Source organism: Vombatus ursinus, unplaced genomic scaffold, assembly GCF_900497805.2.
Source record: "Vombatus ursinus unplaced genomic scaffold, bare-nosed wombat genome assembly UNPS02014799.1, whole genome shotgun sequence".
NCBI lineage: Eukaryota > Metazoa > Chordata > Mammalia > Diprotodontia > Vombatidae > Vombatus > Vombatus ursinus.
In genome coordinates this window covers 4043061-4061332 of record NW_020954577.1, presented here as the reverse complement: position 1 = coordinate 4061332, position 18272 = coordinate 4043061, and the positions used below count along the sequence as shown (strand labels likewise).

Here is an 18272-nt window from a genome sequence, read left to right as displayed (position 1 = left end):
CACGGGCCGGGGCTGGGAGCCCGAGGTCGAGAGGGTTCGACGACAAGGTCACTCTGGGAGACAAGGTCTGAACGCAGTGACGCGGAGGCCGAGTCAGGAAAGTCCCAGCAGTGAAAGGGCTCTCACAATAGGAAGTGGGTTTAGAGGCCAGCAATGGAAAAACGCTGGGTTCGGAGTCCAAAGACCTGATTTCAAGTCCTGGCTCTGCTCATCATTGTCTGGGTGACCTGTGCGAGGCTTTGCGCGTCTCTGAGCTTGAGTTTCCTCATCCGTAAAATTAGGAGGGTGGATTGTTGATCCCAAAGTCCCCTTCTAATTCTTTGTCTACCATCCTATGATCTCACCCAGGGCTCCACTCGTTGGGAGACCTATGGAGTACAGTAGCGGCAGCAGCAGCAGCAGGAGGAGGAGGAGGAGGAGGAGGAGTAGCCGCAACAAAATAGCCTTTCAAGGTCTTCCCAGTACTTGACATATATTATCTCATTTGAGGTAAGTGCTATGATCACCCCCACTTCATTGAAGAAACTGTTAAGTGACTTTCTCAAGGTCACATCGCTAGTAAATGTCTAAGGCCATACTTAACCTTATCAGGTCTAGCCTTTGGAAGAGAAGTTGATGACAAATGGCTGAAAAGGGGACTGGATATTGTAGGTTGCATTTATTCAGTCTATCCCTGAGCCCTTCCTTAACTCAGTAACCCAGAGCTCCACACAGCATTCAATCTAAGCATTTGGAAGCATTCCCACCTCTCCTCAGGTCCATTGCCTCGCCTCCTATCGGCTCCTTCCCAAGCAACGGTGGCAGTTTTCTCGTACAACATAAAAGGAGGCGCTTAGGACCAACCTGGACCAATAAATCATAAAGTAAATAGGAACAATGCCTCTCGGGTCACAAGAGCATAAACAAACATGATCTCATTCTTTCCCTTCTTGGACTGGTCTGATTCAGAAACACACAGCGTGGAGGAAGATTTGAAGGCTTAATGAAGCGTGAATTTTTTTAAGGTTCCTTGCTCCCTTAGTCTGTGCTCAGTCCACAGCCCAACCTTCCCTTCTGAGAATTTATCTTAAATCCACTGACCCTTTTTGGGGGTGGGGCACCCAGGGCATGATGGAAAAGGGGCTAACTCAATTTGGAATCAGTGGTCTTGAGTCCAAATCCAAAATCACTACTTCATGACTTGGAACAAATCACTTAACCTTTCTGGGACTCAGTTCCCTCATCTGTCAAATGAAGGGACTGAACCAAGTGGTTTTTAAGATTCCTTCCTTTTCTGAGGGATTCCTTTGATTTGGTCATTCAACAAGTCTTTATTTAGCACCTACTGTATGTCAGGCACTATGCTAAGCACTGAAGGTACAAAAAAGGCCAAAAATAGTCCTTGGCCTCAGAGTGCCTACATTCTAACCCTAGTTACTTAGAATCCAATTTTTATTCAAAATAATAGAAGATAACCCTGAAGGAGAACCATGGGAAGATTCCTATGAACTAATACAGTGAAGTGAGTATCCCCAGGGGCAGCCAGGTGACACAGCAGATAGAGTGCTGGGTCTGGAGTCAGAAGGCTGATCTTCCTGAGTCCAAATCCGGCCTCAGACACTTACTAGTTGTGTGACCCTGGGCAAGTCACTTAACCTTGTTTGCCTCAGTTTCCTCATCTGTAAAATGAGCTAGAAAAGGAAATGGCAAACCACTCCAGTATCTTTGCCAAGAAAACCCCAAATCAGGTCATGGAGAGTTGGACAAGACTGAAATGACTGAACAACTAAGCCTCAGAGAGGCTAAAGTGATTCATATAGCATTAGTAAGTGGACCTGGGTCTTCCTGACTCCTTGTCCAACACATTCTAGCCTCTCTGCCCCACTGCCTCCAGGCAGACTCTAATACCACGAAGGTGAGCAACTCTAAAGGGCAGATAAACTGATGAGTTAGGGTGACCAAGCTTGGTCTAAGACAGGATTCTTACCTCGGTGTCTATGGATAGATTTCAGGGGGGTTCATGAGCTTAGATGGGGAAAAATAATTCATCTTTATTTTTGCTAGCCTTCAACAGAAATTTAGTACTTCTTTCAATTATATAAGAACATGATTTTTGAGAACGAGGTCCATAGGTGTCAGCAGACTGCCAGAGGAGACCACGATACAAAAATGGTGGAGAACTCCTGGTCAAAGAGGACAGGTAATGAGAGACATTTCCCCCTCTCTGCAGAGAAGTGGAGGGCTACAGGTGCATAATGGTGCATGTGTTGTCAGATGCGGCTGCTACAGCAATTGGTTTGGTTATAAAGAAGGGTTCAGTAGCATTGTTATCGTTGATGTTGCACGTTAGTCACAAAAATACTTCCTTTCAGTTTGAGTTGCCCAAAGTGGAAAGGGTTGCTTCAAGAGGTAGGAAAGAGGTTGCTTCACTCTTCCTCGGCAGTCTTCAAACCAAGACTGGATAACCACTTAGGGAGGATTTTTCATTGAGGATTCCTTAGAGGATGAGTTAGACTAGACGTCCACTGAGGTTACTTCCAGGTACCAAATCCTGTGATTCTGTCATTCTGGTCTTTAAGTCAGAAGACACAAGGTTCAAGAGTTCTACCATCTACCAGCTGTGTGATCTTATCCCAGTCACTTAACTTCTGTTTCCTCAACTGTAAAATGTGAAGGTCCCTCAGAAGAGGTAAGTAGTTGTGAGGAAGATGCTTTGTAAACCTTAAAGGGCCACAGAATGCTGGGCCATTATTATTATTGCTCTTTCCCAAAATAGGATACCACATGAGGCTGCTGTGTGGCTAACAACATGGTACCCCCTACCACCAGGAGCTAGCCAACTGGGGAAGCAGGGCTCCAGGCATCTCCCAGGTGACCAAACCAGAAGGTTTGCTCTGGCTGCCTTCCTGGCCCTCTCAGCAGGTAGCCACCTCCTCTCTGCACATCCTGTGATGTCATGGGCTACAGACCACAGAGAAAAAGCTCAGGCTTCGGTCACCTGGTGAACAAAGCAGAACCAACTCTTCTCTGTCAAAGGATAACAGTGAGTCACAGGCTTCTCTTCCAGAGAGGCCATTCTCTGCAGGCTTGGGAACTCGGTCTCAGGGGAACTTGATGTCTTTGACAGGCTTCCTTATCTTTATTCCCTCACCAAGTTACGTGGGATGTGCATTCTCAGAGCCGATTTCCACCAGATGATCAGATGGTGCCTCCCCAGGAATGGCATATATGCAAGGATTCAATGGCTCTGTGTGGGCATCCACGTGGACATGGAGTGCGAGCCATCCATGACTTCTCATCGACATGTTCTCCTATAGCTTCTCCACAGAGGGATGCCCTAGGAGGAAGGGAATTCCCCTCACCTGATATCTTCAAGAAGAGAATCCATGACCATTTTGGAGCGCGTATGGTTAAAGAATTTCTCGGTCAGCTACAGATCAGGTAGGGTAGTGTTTCTCCTGTCTGATAAAGCCTAGATCTTTTTTTACACTTCATGGCAATTCCTCCAACACTTAGGTTTCCCATTTGTGATTCCATCTTTTTACTCCATGGCTGAGCCTCCTATTTTTCCAATCACACATGCCTTTAACGATAATATTTTCTCCATTTTCTGTAAGTAGACCATTATTGCAAAGATGACAGAGCCAACTTTCACCCATCATGATTCTGTTCATTGACCTTCTGGTCACTTGCCCCCTGATCCTTTGGAGAGTGAGGTGTTCTAAGATCTCATCATATCCATGCATGTATCTATATAGTCTGTAGGGGATTAGTCAGTCAACAAGAATTTATTGAGTACTTTTTATGTTGGGTGCTAAGAGAACAAGAAAAGCAAAAACAGTCTCTGCCCTCAGGAGTTTCACAGTCTAACATGGGAGGTGACATGCACACAACTGTGCACATACAAGATGTAGACAGTGTAAATAGGAGGTCATCTCTTAGAGAAGATTTGGGGCAGGGGTGGGGGGAAGGGCATTGCCAGGGACAGGGGAGTTCTACTGCAGAATGTGCGGTTTGAGCAAAGTCATGAAAGAAGTCAGAGAGGTTGAGGTGAAAAGAACAACCATTCAAAGTCTGGAGGACAGCCAAAAAAAAAGGCCACAGTTGGGAGATGGTGTATCTTGTGTGAAGCACAGTGAGAAGAATAGTGTCATTAGATCATAGAGTATATGGAGGGAAGAAAAGGGTAGGAAGGAAAAGGAGCTGGGATGAAGAGCTCTCATGCCAGAGATGATTACATATCTTATCCTGGAGGGAACAGGCAGCCACTGGAGTTTACCGAGGAGGGAGTGAATGGTCACACCTTTGAGTTAGGACAATCACATTGGCAGCTGAGTAGAGGATGAGCTAGGCTGGGGAAATACTTGAGACAGGGAGATAAGCTAGAAGACTAATGTAATAGTCCCAGTATGAGCTGATGAGAACCTAGAACAGAACCTGCAGAATGGGGAGAAAACTCCCTCTACCTTTTCAGGTTCCTATGCTCTTTTCTTTTTTTAATTAATTGATTAATTTTTAGTTTTTGACACTCACTTCCATAAACTTTTGAGTTTTAAATTTTTCTCCCCCTCCCTCTCCACCTCCCTCCCCAAGATGGCACAAAATTTGATATAGGCTCTACATATACACTCTTATTAAACATATTTTCACATTAGTCGTGTTGTAAAAAAGAATTAGAACCAATAGGAGGAACCACAAGGAAGAGGAAACAACACAAAGCAGAAGAAAAAAAAAAGAGCAAATAGTATGCTTCCATTTGCATTCAAACTCCATAGCTCTTTCTCTGGATGTAGATAGCATTTTCCATCATGAGACTTTTAGAGATGTCTTAGATCCTTGCATTGCTAAGAAGGGTTAAATCTATCACAGTTAGTCATCTCATAACGTGGCTGTTACAGTATACAGTGTTCTCCTGGTTCTGCCCACTTCACTCAGCATCAGTCCATACAAGTCTTTCCAGGTTTTCCTGAAGTCTGCCTGTTCATCATTTCTCACAGCACAATAGTATTCCACTACATTCATAAACTACAACTTGTTCAGCCATTCCCCAATTGATGGGCATCCCCTCAATTTCCAATTCTTGGCCACCACAGAAAGAGCTGCTATAAATATTTTTGTACATGTGGGTCCTTTTCCCATTTTTCTGTCAGGTCCTTACTTTCTCTGCAACTTACAGTATTAAAAAGTCTCCTTAAGCACTGAGAGGTTTAGTGATTTGCCTGGGGCCACATGGTCAGAGTATATCAGGAGTGGGGCCTGAACACACATAAGATCATTGCTTTAAAGCTGGAAGGAACCTGAGAAACCATCTAGTCTACACCCCCACCCCTTAATTTTATAACTGAGGAAACTGAAGCCCATCAAGGTTAAGTGACTTGCCCAAGGCCACATAGGTAATAAGGATCACAGGCAGGATTTGAACCCAGGTCCTTGACCCCAAAGACCAAGCTCTTTCTACTATCCCATAGGGCCAGTCTTTCATCCTCTATTTCACACTGTCTCTCATAAACAAGTGTATTTTTAGTCTCTTTCACCCCTAGGACAATAGTTTCATAAGGTACATAGTCTCTTAGTAATGCTTTGAATTTACGCATTTAATAAGCAATTTGATTTACCTGTAATTAGGTTTCCTAATGAAAATTCCTCTATGAAAAAAAACAGAGAGTGAGCACCAATAAAGAGGAGTTAGAGTCTGCCTTAAAAGCTGTTAGAACTATACACAGTTTGTGTTGTGTTAAGAACAAAGATTTCTCTAGACTAGTGGCAGAATTGAGTGAGTACATTTATCATCAGTGCATGAAGTTCCCAGTGTGAGAGTTGGGTCGACTGGGCAGTGTCAGAACCAATGCTACTTTCCACTCCAGGTGTTTGGCCTTATGGGATGAGGTTAGTACCTGCCACCAGTTCCTCAATCCTCAAGTGTTACAATTTCCTGGTTAAACTGTTGGAGCCAGAGCCTTCCCTACTAGATGTAATAGAACAGCTTGACCTGAAGGAAGCCCCACTGGACAAGATGGCGTCTTGTCAGTTACATGGAGGACTGACTTCTCACTCTCACTCTGTGGTTGGGGAGATGCTAGGTATGCACCTCCATCTACTTCTGATTTTGTACAGATCTTCTTTCCCATTCTAGAGAATGACCACATTGCAGGTACCATTAAAATAAAAGGAAAATATGACCCAGTGACCCTCTGCAAATCCAACTTCATTATGCTAAACAGATTAAGTGTCCAGTGCTCAGTCCGAAGGCTTGAGGAAGACATTTCTAGATGGATCCACCCCTGAAAGAAGTTGTAAAAATGCCTATGACTCTGGTGTAAAAAAAAAAAAAAAAACTTTTTGCTGACCCTCTGGGTATTCTAAACATTTTTTTGTTCACATGAAATAGCTATCTAGAGTTAATAAATAAAATTGGAAGGGAAATGACTTTATTTTTAGTTTACATATAAATTATAATTGGATTGATACTTTTTATCAGAGCCTACTAAATTTCATTTTGTTAAAGAATATTCCAATGGAAGAATTTTAACAAAAGACAAACATTCCAGTGCTTAGCACAGTGCTTGGCACACAGTAAGCACTTAATAAGTGCTTGTTGTTGTCTGACCTCCACTGTCTCAGACACGATATATTGTTTTGCTGCATAGCAGAGCATGTTGTGAGGGAATACCACAAGTGTTTACTATAGAACACCCCAAGTTCCCATAGACATCTTCAGTTATTCTTAATCGGAGTCAGAATCCTAGAATCCCTAGAATCCCAACATCTTCAAGTTGGAAGGGGAACTCTAATTCAACCCATCGCCAATTTGGCTAGGAATGCCCTCTACAGTATCCTGGGAAAGCAGTCATTCAGTCTTTGTTTGAAGTCGTCCAGTGAGGGAGGAGCCCACCGCCTCCTGAGGCAGACCACTGCACCTTGGGATGGCTCTGGATTTAAGGAAGTTTGCTTTGGATCAAGTCTAAATTAGCCACTTTAGTCCTGTTCTCCAAGGTCAGAACAAAAATGTCTAATTCCTCACCATTGGGATCCCCTTTGAGCACTTGAAGGCAGCTACCATGCCCACCTCCTCATCTTCTCTTTTTGAAGTTGAACATCCCCACTTCCTGCAGCCCATTTCAACATGGCGTTTCACAACTCTGGGCACACTTCTCTGAACTCTCCAGCTTGTCAAATCCTTCCTCGAAAGATAGAAATGCTTCCTAAAACTAAACCAAACATTCCAGATGTGTACATAGGAATACAGAGTTAGAACTAAAAGAGACCCCCAAGGAAACTGTGGTACAAAGAGACTTGGCCAAGGTCTCCTAGGGAGGAGGTAGACTACAGTAGAGCAGAACAAAATCATTCCTTCTCTAATCCCTTTTTAAGTACAACCCAATATTAAATGTGTTTTTCCAGCTGTCATGTCCCATTGCTGACTCACAAATGCATTTCAAAAGTTGGGGGTGGGGGAAGGAGGGGAGAGGAAGATTGCTGATGGGAAATAAAGGCAAAATATCTGAAAAGTTTGTGTCCAGGTTAGGAAGGGTAGACAGAGAGATCAACTGACCTAAAGCTTAGAAATGCTTCATGAAGGAGGTAAAAATGGGAGAAGGCAGGCAAAGAGCCTGGAGCAGGCTGTCCAGGACCAGGACGCTGCTGTGGAGATTCTCAGAGGTGGAATTAGGACAATGCTTGAAGGGGGACCTTGACTACCTGTGTCCAAAGTGAAAAGACAGCCTGGGGTAGAGTCAAACATAATGGTCAACAGATACTCCGGGACACTGAAGTAATTTGATTTTAAAGATAGACTTAGGTCAAACACGGTACAAGAATTATTTCCTTCCTCTTTTCCTTGAGGACAGAACCATACCGACACCTTTTAAGTTTTCATCCATCACTACTTCTTGTGTGCTCTATAATTCACAAAAAACAGTGCAGCAAGAGTTGCGTTTCTCTTATTTGTCTCCAGTGCAGCAGAGTTAGGCAATGCTATGGTAGGTCCCCTCTGTAGAGTTACTGACGCAGAGAGGAGAATCCTGTTTGAAAAAATGCATTTGTGACGCTCTGCCTGATGGAAGCAGGTCATGTCCAAAATCTAGAAAATGGTTTGTAACCTAAAGCTGGCACTGACCTGCACCAAAGGAAGTGAGAAAAAGGATTTCCCCTAGGAAGAAAATGTGTGATGAGAAAAGAGGGGAATCCATCATGTTGTAAGAACAAAAAGATAAACGCACAACACCAGCACCTACATAATGGTAACAGACCTAGCAGAAGCTAATCAGGCAGTCAATAAACATTTAATAAGTGCCTACTATGTGCCAGGCACTGTGCTAAGCACCCGGGATACAAAAAGAGGCAAAAGAAAGTCTCTGTTCTAGAAGAGCTTACAATCTAATGGGGGAGACAGCACATAAACAATTATGTGTGAACAAGCCATGTTCGGGGTAAATAGGAAATAAGAGAAAGAAGGCACTGGAATTAAGAGGGGTTGGGAAAGGCTTAGTGGAGAAGATGGGATTTTTATTGGGATTTAAAAGAAGTCAGGGAAGCCAGGAGGCAGAGATGAGGAGGGAGAGTGTACCAGGAATGGGGGACGGCCACAGAGAATGCCCAGAGCCAAGAGATGGAGGGTGTTATTTGAGGAAGAGCAAGGAGGCCAGAGACACGGTGGGGGGGGGGGGATGGGAAGGGGGGGGGGGGGGCTAGGTTGTAAAGGACTTTGAAAGTCAAACTGAGCATCTTGTATTTGATTCCAGAGGCAATAGGGAGTCATTGGGGTTTACTGAGTAAGGGGTGACATGATCAGACCTGTACTTTAGGAAAATCCCTTTGGTGGCTCAATGGAGGGAGGGTGGATTGGAGAAGTGAGAGACTTAAGGCAGGCAGACCCACCACTATTTCAATAGTCCAGGCATGAGGTGATGAGGTAGTGTCAGAGGAGAGAAGAGGGCATAAGAGAGAGACGTTACAAAGGTGAAATCGATAGACTTTGGGAACAGATTGGCTATGGGGAGTGAGAGACAGTGAGGAAGGTTGTGAGCCTAAGGGCCTAGGAGGTTCACGGTGCCCTTGACAGTAATAGGAAAGTTAGGAGGGGCAGCGAAGGGTTTAGGGAGAAAGATGATGAGTTCTGTGTTGGACTGGGTTGGAGTGTTGGACTCTGAGTTTAAGGGGTCTGAAAGGCAGTTGGAGTTGTGAGACTGGAGATCAGCAGAGAGGCTGGGGAAGAATAGGCAGTGCATGAGGTAGCTTGTCTTCGGAGGATGAATGGAAAGACATTGTCACAATGAGAAGGTAGTGATCAGCACAACTGAAAAGAGTATTCATATCAATGTATCCACAAATCCAGAGACCCATTGACAGGCAGATGCCAAACTCTTCTAGCTTGTAAGATATGCTCCTCTATGCACATATATAAGCAGCAGCATGGTATAGCAGAGTCAGGAAGACCTGGGTTCAAATGCTGCCTTTGACATTTACTAGCTGTGTGCCTATTGGCAAGTTAGTGAATTACTTTACCTTTCAGCCTGTTTCTTTAGCTGTCAAATAAGGATAAAAACATCCACAGTACCTGTCAGTCAGGGTTTGTGTGAGGTCCTAATGAGGTCATGGAAATAAATGGTTTTTTGAACCTTAAAGTATCACATCAAGCCAGTTATGATGTTTTTGTTAGGGAGAAGTTGACCTATATTGGTGGAGAAAGTTCCCACCTGCTGGTCCCTGTCTGGCCATTCAGGCTCGGGAGTTAAAACATAATGAGGTCCTCAGGGACCATAGAATGTGGTAAAAAACATGCACTTTTAAATTTGAAGGGGGGATACAAAACTAATCTCCTCCCCCTCCACAGTCACCATGACAAATGGACACATCATTCCCTGGGGGCAACAGGGGTTCTGCTAAAAGTTCAGATCCAAAGTCTCCCTAGGCTGGGCATTTTTATGCTTTTAGTGACAAGAAAGCACAAGCTTTCCCTCCCCTTAAAAGACTAGCCCAGCGTATGTAGCTGGGCCCGTAGGTGGGCCTCCTTGAAATACTGAGAAACAACTGCTAGGAAGTAGGGGCAAAAAGCAAAGGAGGAGATGGAGGAGGCTTTTGGCTTGCTCCTGCCTCCATCAGAGCTTGGCCTCTAAATCCATGGCCGTATGAAACATTCCTATGTACATCTCCCTGTACCTACAGATCTAAACCTTCCAAGAGTCACATTTCTCTCCTACTCCTAATTTGGGGAGAAGGGAATTTCATTACCCTAACTCCTGGGTTGCTAAATTTCTTGAGTCTCCTGAGGATAACATTTCAGATGAACCTGGAAGCTGAAAACCCTTTGCCCCAAAGAACACTTTATTTGGGACTCCCCAACTCTAGAGAAGCAAAGGGCTCTGCAGAGCTGGTAGGCAAGGAGAGCAGCGGCCCAACGACAACAGTGGGTGTCACTTATTAGCCAAATAACAAGTTAACATAATCTATTACCAAAAGGAAGACGACGAGGCAGCAAGGGCCATGCTCCAGGCATCTTAGCTGGAAAGTGAGGGAGATCTGAGTTCAAGGACTGCCTCTGATACAGATTGTGTGACCCCAGCCAGGTCATTTACACACTCAGTGTCTCAGGAAACTCTATAGCTCTACTTTGCCGAGCAGAGGGACAAAAGGAAGAGGGCGTTTTCTTCGGCAGCCCCTGTTTATCCGGGTGAAATAAAAAATCTCGCCGCCGCCCCCCAAAATCAAGGGCTGACACCTCCATCGGCCTTTAAAGGTCTGCAAAGGGCTTTTCGGACACACGCCATTTCAGAGGAACCTCACGTCAGTCCTGTGAGGGAGGTAGAGCAGGTCCTTTATCTCCTCGTTTTAAAAATGAACACGAGATTCAAGAAATTAAGGAATTTGTTCAGGGTGACACAGCTAACGTGCCTTGGTACTCCTGGCTCCAAGTCCCGGGGCTCCGCACACTAGGAGAACAGAAGTTTTGCAAAGATGGGGCTGGTGAGAGTGAACTGACGTCCTGCTCCTCTCTCCTCTGCCTCTCTCTGCCTCCGAATCTCGGTCACCCCGAGCACTTGCTCACCCCCCCCCCCCCCCCCCCCTTACCCCCTCCCATCAGCTACCCGTCAGCTCCCCCACCCCCCAGGTGTGCCTGTCAGCCCCCTCACTCCCGCCCAGGTGTGCCAGTCTGCTAGCCCGCCTCCTCCCGGACTCTCGGCGCCCGCAGCTCCAATCAAACCCCCTTGGCTGGCGCCACCTCGGCCCAATCCGGGCGGCCAGAAAGCGGCAGCGCCAAGTTCTCACCTTCACCTGAAGTCTTGAACCCCGAGAACGTCCACAGCCGCCTCTGCAGCCGCCCCGAGCCAGGCCCCTTGACACTCCTGGCCCCGGGAGGGAGGCGGAGGACAGACAATGCCTGAAGCCCCGGGAGCGGGGGACCCCGCCCTCCCCTCAACGCCAAGGGAGTAGCCCGTCTCCTCCTCCTCCTCCTCCTTCTCCTCCTCCTCCTCCTCCTCCTCCTCCTCCTCCTGGCGGGGCTAGCCGCGCGCGCGCGCCAAGCTCCCTGGGGCCAAGGTCATCCAGGAGCCTCCGAGGGACCCAAGCGGAGGTAGCTCACTAGCTGGCTGAGCTGTAGATACTTAAGCTCGTGGGAAAGCAGTTCCGCAGCTGCCCCACCCACCCATCTCCCTCCCTGTGGGGGAACTGGCGGCCGGTGGCACCTACTGCGAGGGGATGGGATCCCGAAACCCTGTGCCTTCTACGGAGCATCCCCTGGCGCCAGGACACCTGCCGGAGAAAGGCTACTGCCCCCTACCTTCTCCTGCCATAGTGGAGTAAGCGCAGGGCAGCCACACTCTCTCCTCAGCTATCCCCAACTCCGCCTCAGGACCGAAGCCCATCTGAGCGCCCCTTTCTTCTCCGCTCCGCTCTTCCCTGAAAAGGAAGCCAGAGCAGGTGAGAATCAGCCGAAGGTGGGGGTTTAGGGTGGGGGCCGGGAAGGGAGGGAGAGAGCTTTTACTCTGGGAAGAGCAAGCCAGCCCCAGGCTGTCTGGCTGCTCCAGCGCCTTTTCAAACAGCCCCTTAGTTGTCAGAAGACTTTTGCTCGCTGGCCTGGCCTTACACGCCCCCAAGATAAGTGTGTGAAGAGCAGCCAGTTCCCGGACCGGCAGCTGCGGCCTTTCTGCCAGTTTTCGGAGAACAGAGGATGGAAGAACCTGGCCTTGTGGCCTCCGGCCACAAGCTTATATGGCTTAGAAGTGGGAAAGAACCTGCGTTTTGGCAATTTTAGCTGCAGGTGGCCCTCCTGGGTACTGGCCCTGTAACAGGTGCCGACCAGCTGGAGAAGAACAGTACGATGTCTCTCATCCAGCCAGCCTGAGAAAAACCCAGACCTGTCCTAGACAAAAGAAGGGATTTGTTTCCTCAAGCAAAGTTTGGATTCTCTAGCGGCCAGCCCTTTGAAATTCACAAAACTCCCAACAGTCCTCCAAAGTCCACAAAGGTAGCCTGTGACTTTTATCTTCATGTTCCTAGATTTGGAGAAGTTGTGACTTGCCCCAGTGTTCCAGCTAAAAAGTTGGTAGACCTATCTGGGCTGGAAACTATTTCAGGTCAGGGCTCTTTCCAATACATGCCAGGGGCTTCTGATATTGTAGAAAGACCACTGGTTCTGGTTATCTGAGGACTGGGGCTTCAATACTATCCCTTATGCTTAATATCTGTATGTCTGTGAGCAGCTCACAGGGAACCTCCCTGGTTCCTTCATCGATGAAATGAGGGATTTGGACTGAATGGTCTCTGAGATCCCTTTTGACTCTAAAAAGTATCCTATAAAAAAAGAAATTTTTGGAAAAAAAATCACTGTCACTGCCCCACTTGGAGCACCAGAGATCTGAACAAATCAGCTGTGTAAAGTCCTCATAATAACAGGTCACATTTCTATAGAGAGTGCTTCCTCACAACATCCCCCAAGATTGAGGTAGAACACTCACCAGCAGAGAGCAGATTCAGAGGGCAAGTGACTTATCTTTGGTCAGAAAGGGCTGCACACAAGGATGATGGGTCAGAAGTCAGCTGTAACTGAGTTCCAAGCCCCCTACTCTTTGTGCTACAACTGGAGGCTGCCTTAGGAGAACGTTAAAACACTGAGTAATCACTGTTTACCTCCAGAGTTAAATGGGGGGCTCTCTTGCTTTCATTCCTAAAGGAGGCATTTATGTCCCTTAAGATCAAGACTGAATTGAAACAAGCCTAGTTACAGGTTTGAAGTTCTTTAATTGGGCAGTCTCTTTTCCGATCTCTCTCTCTCTCTCTCTCTCTCTCTCTCTGTCTGTCTCCCTCTTTCCCCCTCCCCCCTCCCTCTTCTTTTCAGCATCTTTCATTCAAGACTACTCACAAATCTAAAGTCTGAGAATTATGATGCATTTTTTTAAACACATGGTACGCAATTTAAGATTGTACAGCCAGATGCTGGAGTGCTTCTATTGGGGAGAAACACTCTCATTTTACTGATCATAGATGTAGAGCTACAGGGGCCTTAGAAACTGTCTTCCCAAGAGTTCTTAGTGTTTGTGTGTGTGCGTGCTTCATGCTCCCCTTTGACAATCCGGTGAAGTCTATGGATGTTATCTCAGAGTAATGTTTGTAAATGCATGAAATAAAATAAGATTGTAAAAGAAACCTAACTATATTGAAAAAGTAATTATCAAAATATTATTTTACAACGAGTTTACAGATCCCAGTTTAGCCCCTGATCTAGTCCAACCCCCTGAGGAAGGATGGGATCCAGGGATTTGCCCAAGGCCTGATGCTGACCAAGCAATAATCCCGGGGAAGGAAGCTTCTGACTCTGCCCCCAATCCCACCCCTGCTTTCTACTAATGTAACTTTGGCCAAGTCCCTCAACCTGCCTGAGCCACTAGGATTAGATGAACCCTAAGGGCCATTCCAGATCCTAAGTGGGAGAGCTTCCATTCAAAACCAAGTCAGTGCACAGATGCTGCATCCAGGGGCCCTTCCCATTCTGCCACTATCTCGCCTGTGGGGACAGAGATAAGTGACTGAGCCCAACCCACAATAACAGACCGGGCTACAATATAGTGTCTCAGGGTCTACCCCACTCTCGGCTGCTCGGCTACACTCTGAAGCCCCCTTGTGCCGACTGTGAGAGAATGTAGCAGGTTAGCCACATAGCCAAGGGAAAAAGGGGAGGAGGGGGGAGGGGGAGAGGGACAGGGACAGGCCTCTTCCCAGAGCCAAGTAGTCTGGGTACAAAAGCCTTTGTAGATAGGGCAAAAGAGTTCCTAGTCTCTTAAAAACTAGAGCCTAGTGCCCTCATATTTTTACTTGGGTATAAATTGCAGTCTCTTATTATCTATGGGCCAGAAAACTAAAATCTGCAATGTTTGAAAGTCCTGCCCCGCCCCCTCCAATTTGTCATCCTTCACCGGACCAGGGAGGCCTGGGCCAAGCTTGGTTAAACACCTGTTTCTCATGGAAAGGCCTCCAGAGCCTTCATCTCACAAGGGGTAGTGCAAAGTCTGCCCATGCTGAGTGGACAGACCTGTCTGGTTTCTCCCCCACCCCCACTCCCTTGAACTCCCAGGGACCTTGTTAATCCAAGTGACGGGAAGCTTTCCTCCAGTTCTTCGGAGCCCTGACCCCCACTCCACCCCTCAGCCCCGAATTCCCCTTTCGGTAAACCACATGTTTAACCCGCCCTTTGGAGGCTGATCTCCTGGGAGGCAGTCTCCACCTGGTGGTGCGGTCACACCTCTGCGAGCCCAGAGGCCCCCAGGGACAGTTTGCGAGCTCAGAGGAGAGCAGGCGACCCTAGACTTGTGGGGGACAGGGGGCGCTCAGCTGATCGTGTTTCCAGGTACGAGGGGTTGGGGGGGAGGATGAATTTGGTTTCAGGTTCTTTCGCGGAACTCATATCCCCTGGCCTGCCTGCACCCCTCATTCCCGCCCTCCCGGTCTCCCGGAGATTAGGCGCACTGGTGCAGAGCAGAATGGAGCCCAGATTGGGGTGGGGGGAGCCGAGGAGGGGGTGTGTCAGGGAGGGGCGGGGGCAGGAAGGAAGAGTCACTGAGCCTGGCTACCTCTCCCTCCACAGGGCAACGCCCCCGGCTCCAGCTGGGAGGGGGCAGGAGTGGACAAGAGGAGAAGTAAGTAGGCACCTGGCCTTGGCCTCCCGGGACCCAGGAGCGGGACAGCGGCCATGGCTGACAGCAGCGGCCCGGGCAGCGGCGGCAGCAGCAGCAGCAGCTCCACTCCCTGGTGGAAATCATTCACCAACAGCAGCAGGAAGAAAGGCAAGGACAGTAGTGGGGGCGGGAGTGGAGGGGCGCAGCCTCCGTCCCCTGCAGGCCCGCAGCGGGGCCCCAGGGAGCCCTCTCCGCCCAGCCCGGACTGCCAGCACCCCGGCCTCCCGGGCGCCGCCGACACCAGGCTCGATCGTTCGGGCGAGGAGAAATCAGGCGGCAGCCGCCGCAACCTGAAGATCTCGCGCTCCGGCAGGTTCAAAGAGAAGAGGAAGGTGCGGGCCACCCTGCTCCCGGACGGGACCAAGCCCCAGGAGGACTCGGAATTTCCCTGCGCCGCTCACGATGAGAGGCAGTAGCCCAGGCGCCCCGGCGCTGCCCTCCAGACTCCAGATCTTGGGAGAGCCCGGAGGTACAGCGGGACAGGAGCTCCACCGGCTCTGCTCCCCCTCCCCCAATCTGAACTTAATATCCACATTATGCCCTGGGAGCCCTCATTACCCTGTCGATGGAAGGGACCGTGGAGTTCTCGGTATTTTAGGACTCAATGAGGCATCGACTTTTAAGAGAAACCACCTGCTATTTGGCGTTTATTTAATACAATTATTTTTCAAAAGACTCACGGGTTCCTTCCTCCACAACCACCCCCTTTTTTATTTGGGGGAGGAGGAGAAGAGTGCCTTCTCAAACTTAGCTCCACCAAAGAGGAGTTTCCATTGTGATTCAGAACCTTCTCTCTACAAAGTGCCAGGACAGTATTTCCTGTATGGGAAAGGCACTTTAAAAGTGTCAGTAGCAGCCCACGGTGGTACCAGTGTGCTTAGAACCACGCCTACCGAGAAGGTTTTTAAGCAGGGCAGGGGAGTGGAAATCGAGGAATCTGGAAGCCAGATCTTGGCTTTGCATCTGGGTTCTTCCATCTGCGTGACCTTGAGTAAGTCAAGAGCCTGTAGGCCTTTCCTCCTCCTCCTCCTCCTCCTCAGTAAAGAGAGTGGGTCAGACCGGATGACCCCTGAGTCCTCTGCCAGCTCTAAATCTGTGATTTTGGCAGTCTGGATTTCTTTCCATCCTGCAGCACCAAACAAGAATGCCTCTTTTTAGTGTGGACCATTAAAAGCGGCTTGCAGAGTCAGACTTTTAGGGTGACTCCTGTTTCTGTCTTTCTCCCCCCCCCCCCCCATCACGAAACTCATCCAACTTAAAACAGGAAAGTCTTGGGAACAGAGAGTTAATCATTTGCCAGATATATTACAGCTATAAGGCTCTAACTAGAAGAACCCTTTCCAGAGACAGCAGGGGCAAAAGCTGTAAATGTGGAATGATTTGCAAATCAAATTCTGGAGGAATGGAGAAAGGGAGAGCTAAGCCATGATCCCCAAACTCACCTTTTATTTGGTAGCATTTTTCCGGGAGTATTGTATTTCCCGTTGCTAGTAACCCAACCTTTTCATCCTCCATAAGCAGGCAAACTTTGAAAGACTGACAATGATGTAGAGAGAGAAATTGTTTCCAACAGATGGACAGTACCTTTTACATTTGGGCAATGGAGAATTTTTGTTCTGCTTCTTTGCTTCAGATGATTTCTGTATGCTGAAGCATGCTTTTGTTTAGTATGAGAAGCAACAGGTGAAGCTTTGCCGCAACAACGTACCTATTTGCTTTGACCGTGCTCTTCAAGAAAGAGTAAGCGAATCCCCCCTGCTTTCAGGGAATGACAATAGAGTTATTGTAACAGGAAGAGGCCGAGGGAACCTTTCTTTCCCCAGCCCACTGCATTTATAAATAGGGAGAAACTCAGATGAAATACTAACTTTGGCGACAAGGCTTCCATTATTTATAAGCCAGGAGCTGAAGGAAATCTCTGGATTTGGTGGAAGGAGGGACCTGAGGGTGTGTGTGTGTGTGTGTGTGTGTGTGTGTGTGTGTGTGTGTGTGTGTGTGTGTGTGTGTGTACATATATGTGGGTATATTTATATATACATATATGTCTATTTTAAAAATTAAATTGGGTCACTGGGGAAGTAGTCAGACATGAAGGCTGTCATCTGAGTTGAAGCAGAAAATGAACCAAAGACACCAAGTTGAAAAGGATAGAACTGAGATGAATCCATCAGTGTTGTTCACATGAGGAAACTGACAGAATAGACATGGGAAATTCAAAAAGATGATGTTGTTTTATATGTGAATACCCACAGACCAACCACCTCTCAAAAGGAAATTCTAGTTGATCTGAGTGATGGCGAACAGTTATATGCATTAGAATACAGTATTGAGTCTGTAAAGTTATTATTTTTTAAAGAAGTCGCTTTTTTTGGGCATCAGTTTTCATTCTGAGAAATTAAAGTAGTTTTTTTTTGGAGGAGGGAGACTTTGGATATATTTTTAAAAATTTAACAAAAAGAAGACAAAAGAAAAGATGGGACTGATTGTCGTGAGAGAAAACGAGGAGGTCTGTCAGGTCATTTGGAGGAATTTTAATTGGTGATAGAATTGAGGTTGTCTGGGGAGAGGTCTGGAGAGTCAGCATCACATACTTTAAAACCTCAACCCAAAATGTCAGTAGAAAATTAAAATGATGAGAGTAACTATTTTCAGAAGAAATATTTAATGATCTGAAATACTACCTGCAAGGACTGTTTAGGAAAACAGTATTCTCTCACAGCATGACTAATATGGAAATACGTTTACATGATTGCACATATATGGACTGTATCAAATTGCTTATCATTTTAGGGAGGGGAGGAGAGAGAATTTGGAATTCAATTTTCTTTTGCAAATGAATGTTAAAAATTGTCATTACATGTAATTGGAAAAAATAAAGTACTACAAAAAGGGAGGGGAGTGAAAGGAAAATAGTAAGTTAGAAATGTACTCATTAAAAAAAAAAACCCAAATCAAAAACTATGTAACTTAGAAATGAAATGAAAAATGTTCCATATGTTAATATTGGGGCTTTATGGTATCATGGAAGGAGTGTGTCTGAAACTGGCTCTGTGCCCATGGACAAATCACTTAGCCTCTCTGAGCCCTCAATTTCCTTATCTGTAAAATAAGGGATGCTATTAATAC

General features: G+C 47.0%; 1 protein-coding gene and 1 long non-coding RNA gene across 3 annotated transcripts in view; one reads left to right on the top strand and one right to left on the bottom strand.

The window, feature by feature from the left end:
- The window catches only part of LOC114050594, an 18090-nt gene extending 6730 nt beyond the window's left edge, over positions 1 to 11360 (bottom strand). Inside the window, exon 1 of the long non-coding RNA XR_003570028.1 lies at positions 11245 to 11360. This is a non-coding gene — a long non-coding RNA (uncharacterized LOC114050594). The remainder of the gene's footprint in view (positions 1 to 11244) is intronic.
- A 173-nt stretch (positions 11361 to 11533) lies between these two features.
- On the top strand, positions 11534 to 17937 carry LOC114050593 (proline-rich protein 15-like). 2 transcript variants are annotated; one of them, XM_027872409.1, is made up of 2 exons: positions 11534 to 11895; positions 15056 to 17937. In XM_027872409.1, the coding sequence occupies exon 2, from the start codon at positions 15161 to 15163 to the stop codon at positions 15560 to 15562; it is 402 nt and encodes a 133-aa protein (XP_027728210.1). In that variant the 5' UTR covers positions 11534 to 11895; positions 15056 to 15160; the 3' UTR covers positions 15563 to 17937. The 2 variants fall into 2 exon arrangements, with proteins under 2 accessions (XP_027728210.1, XP_027728211.1); XM_027872410.1 differs by lacking the exon at positions 11534 to 11895 and adding an exon at positions 14741 to 14818.
- Positions 17938 to 18272: the final 335 nt, after the last annotated feature.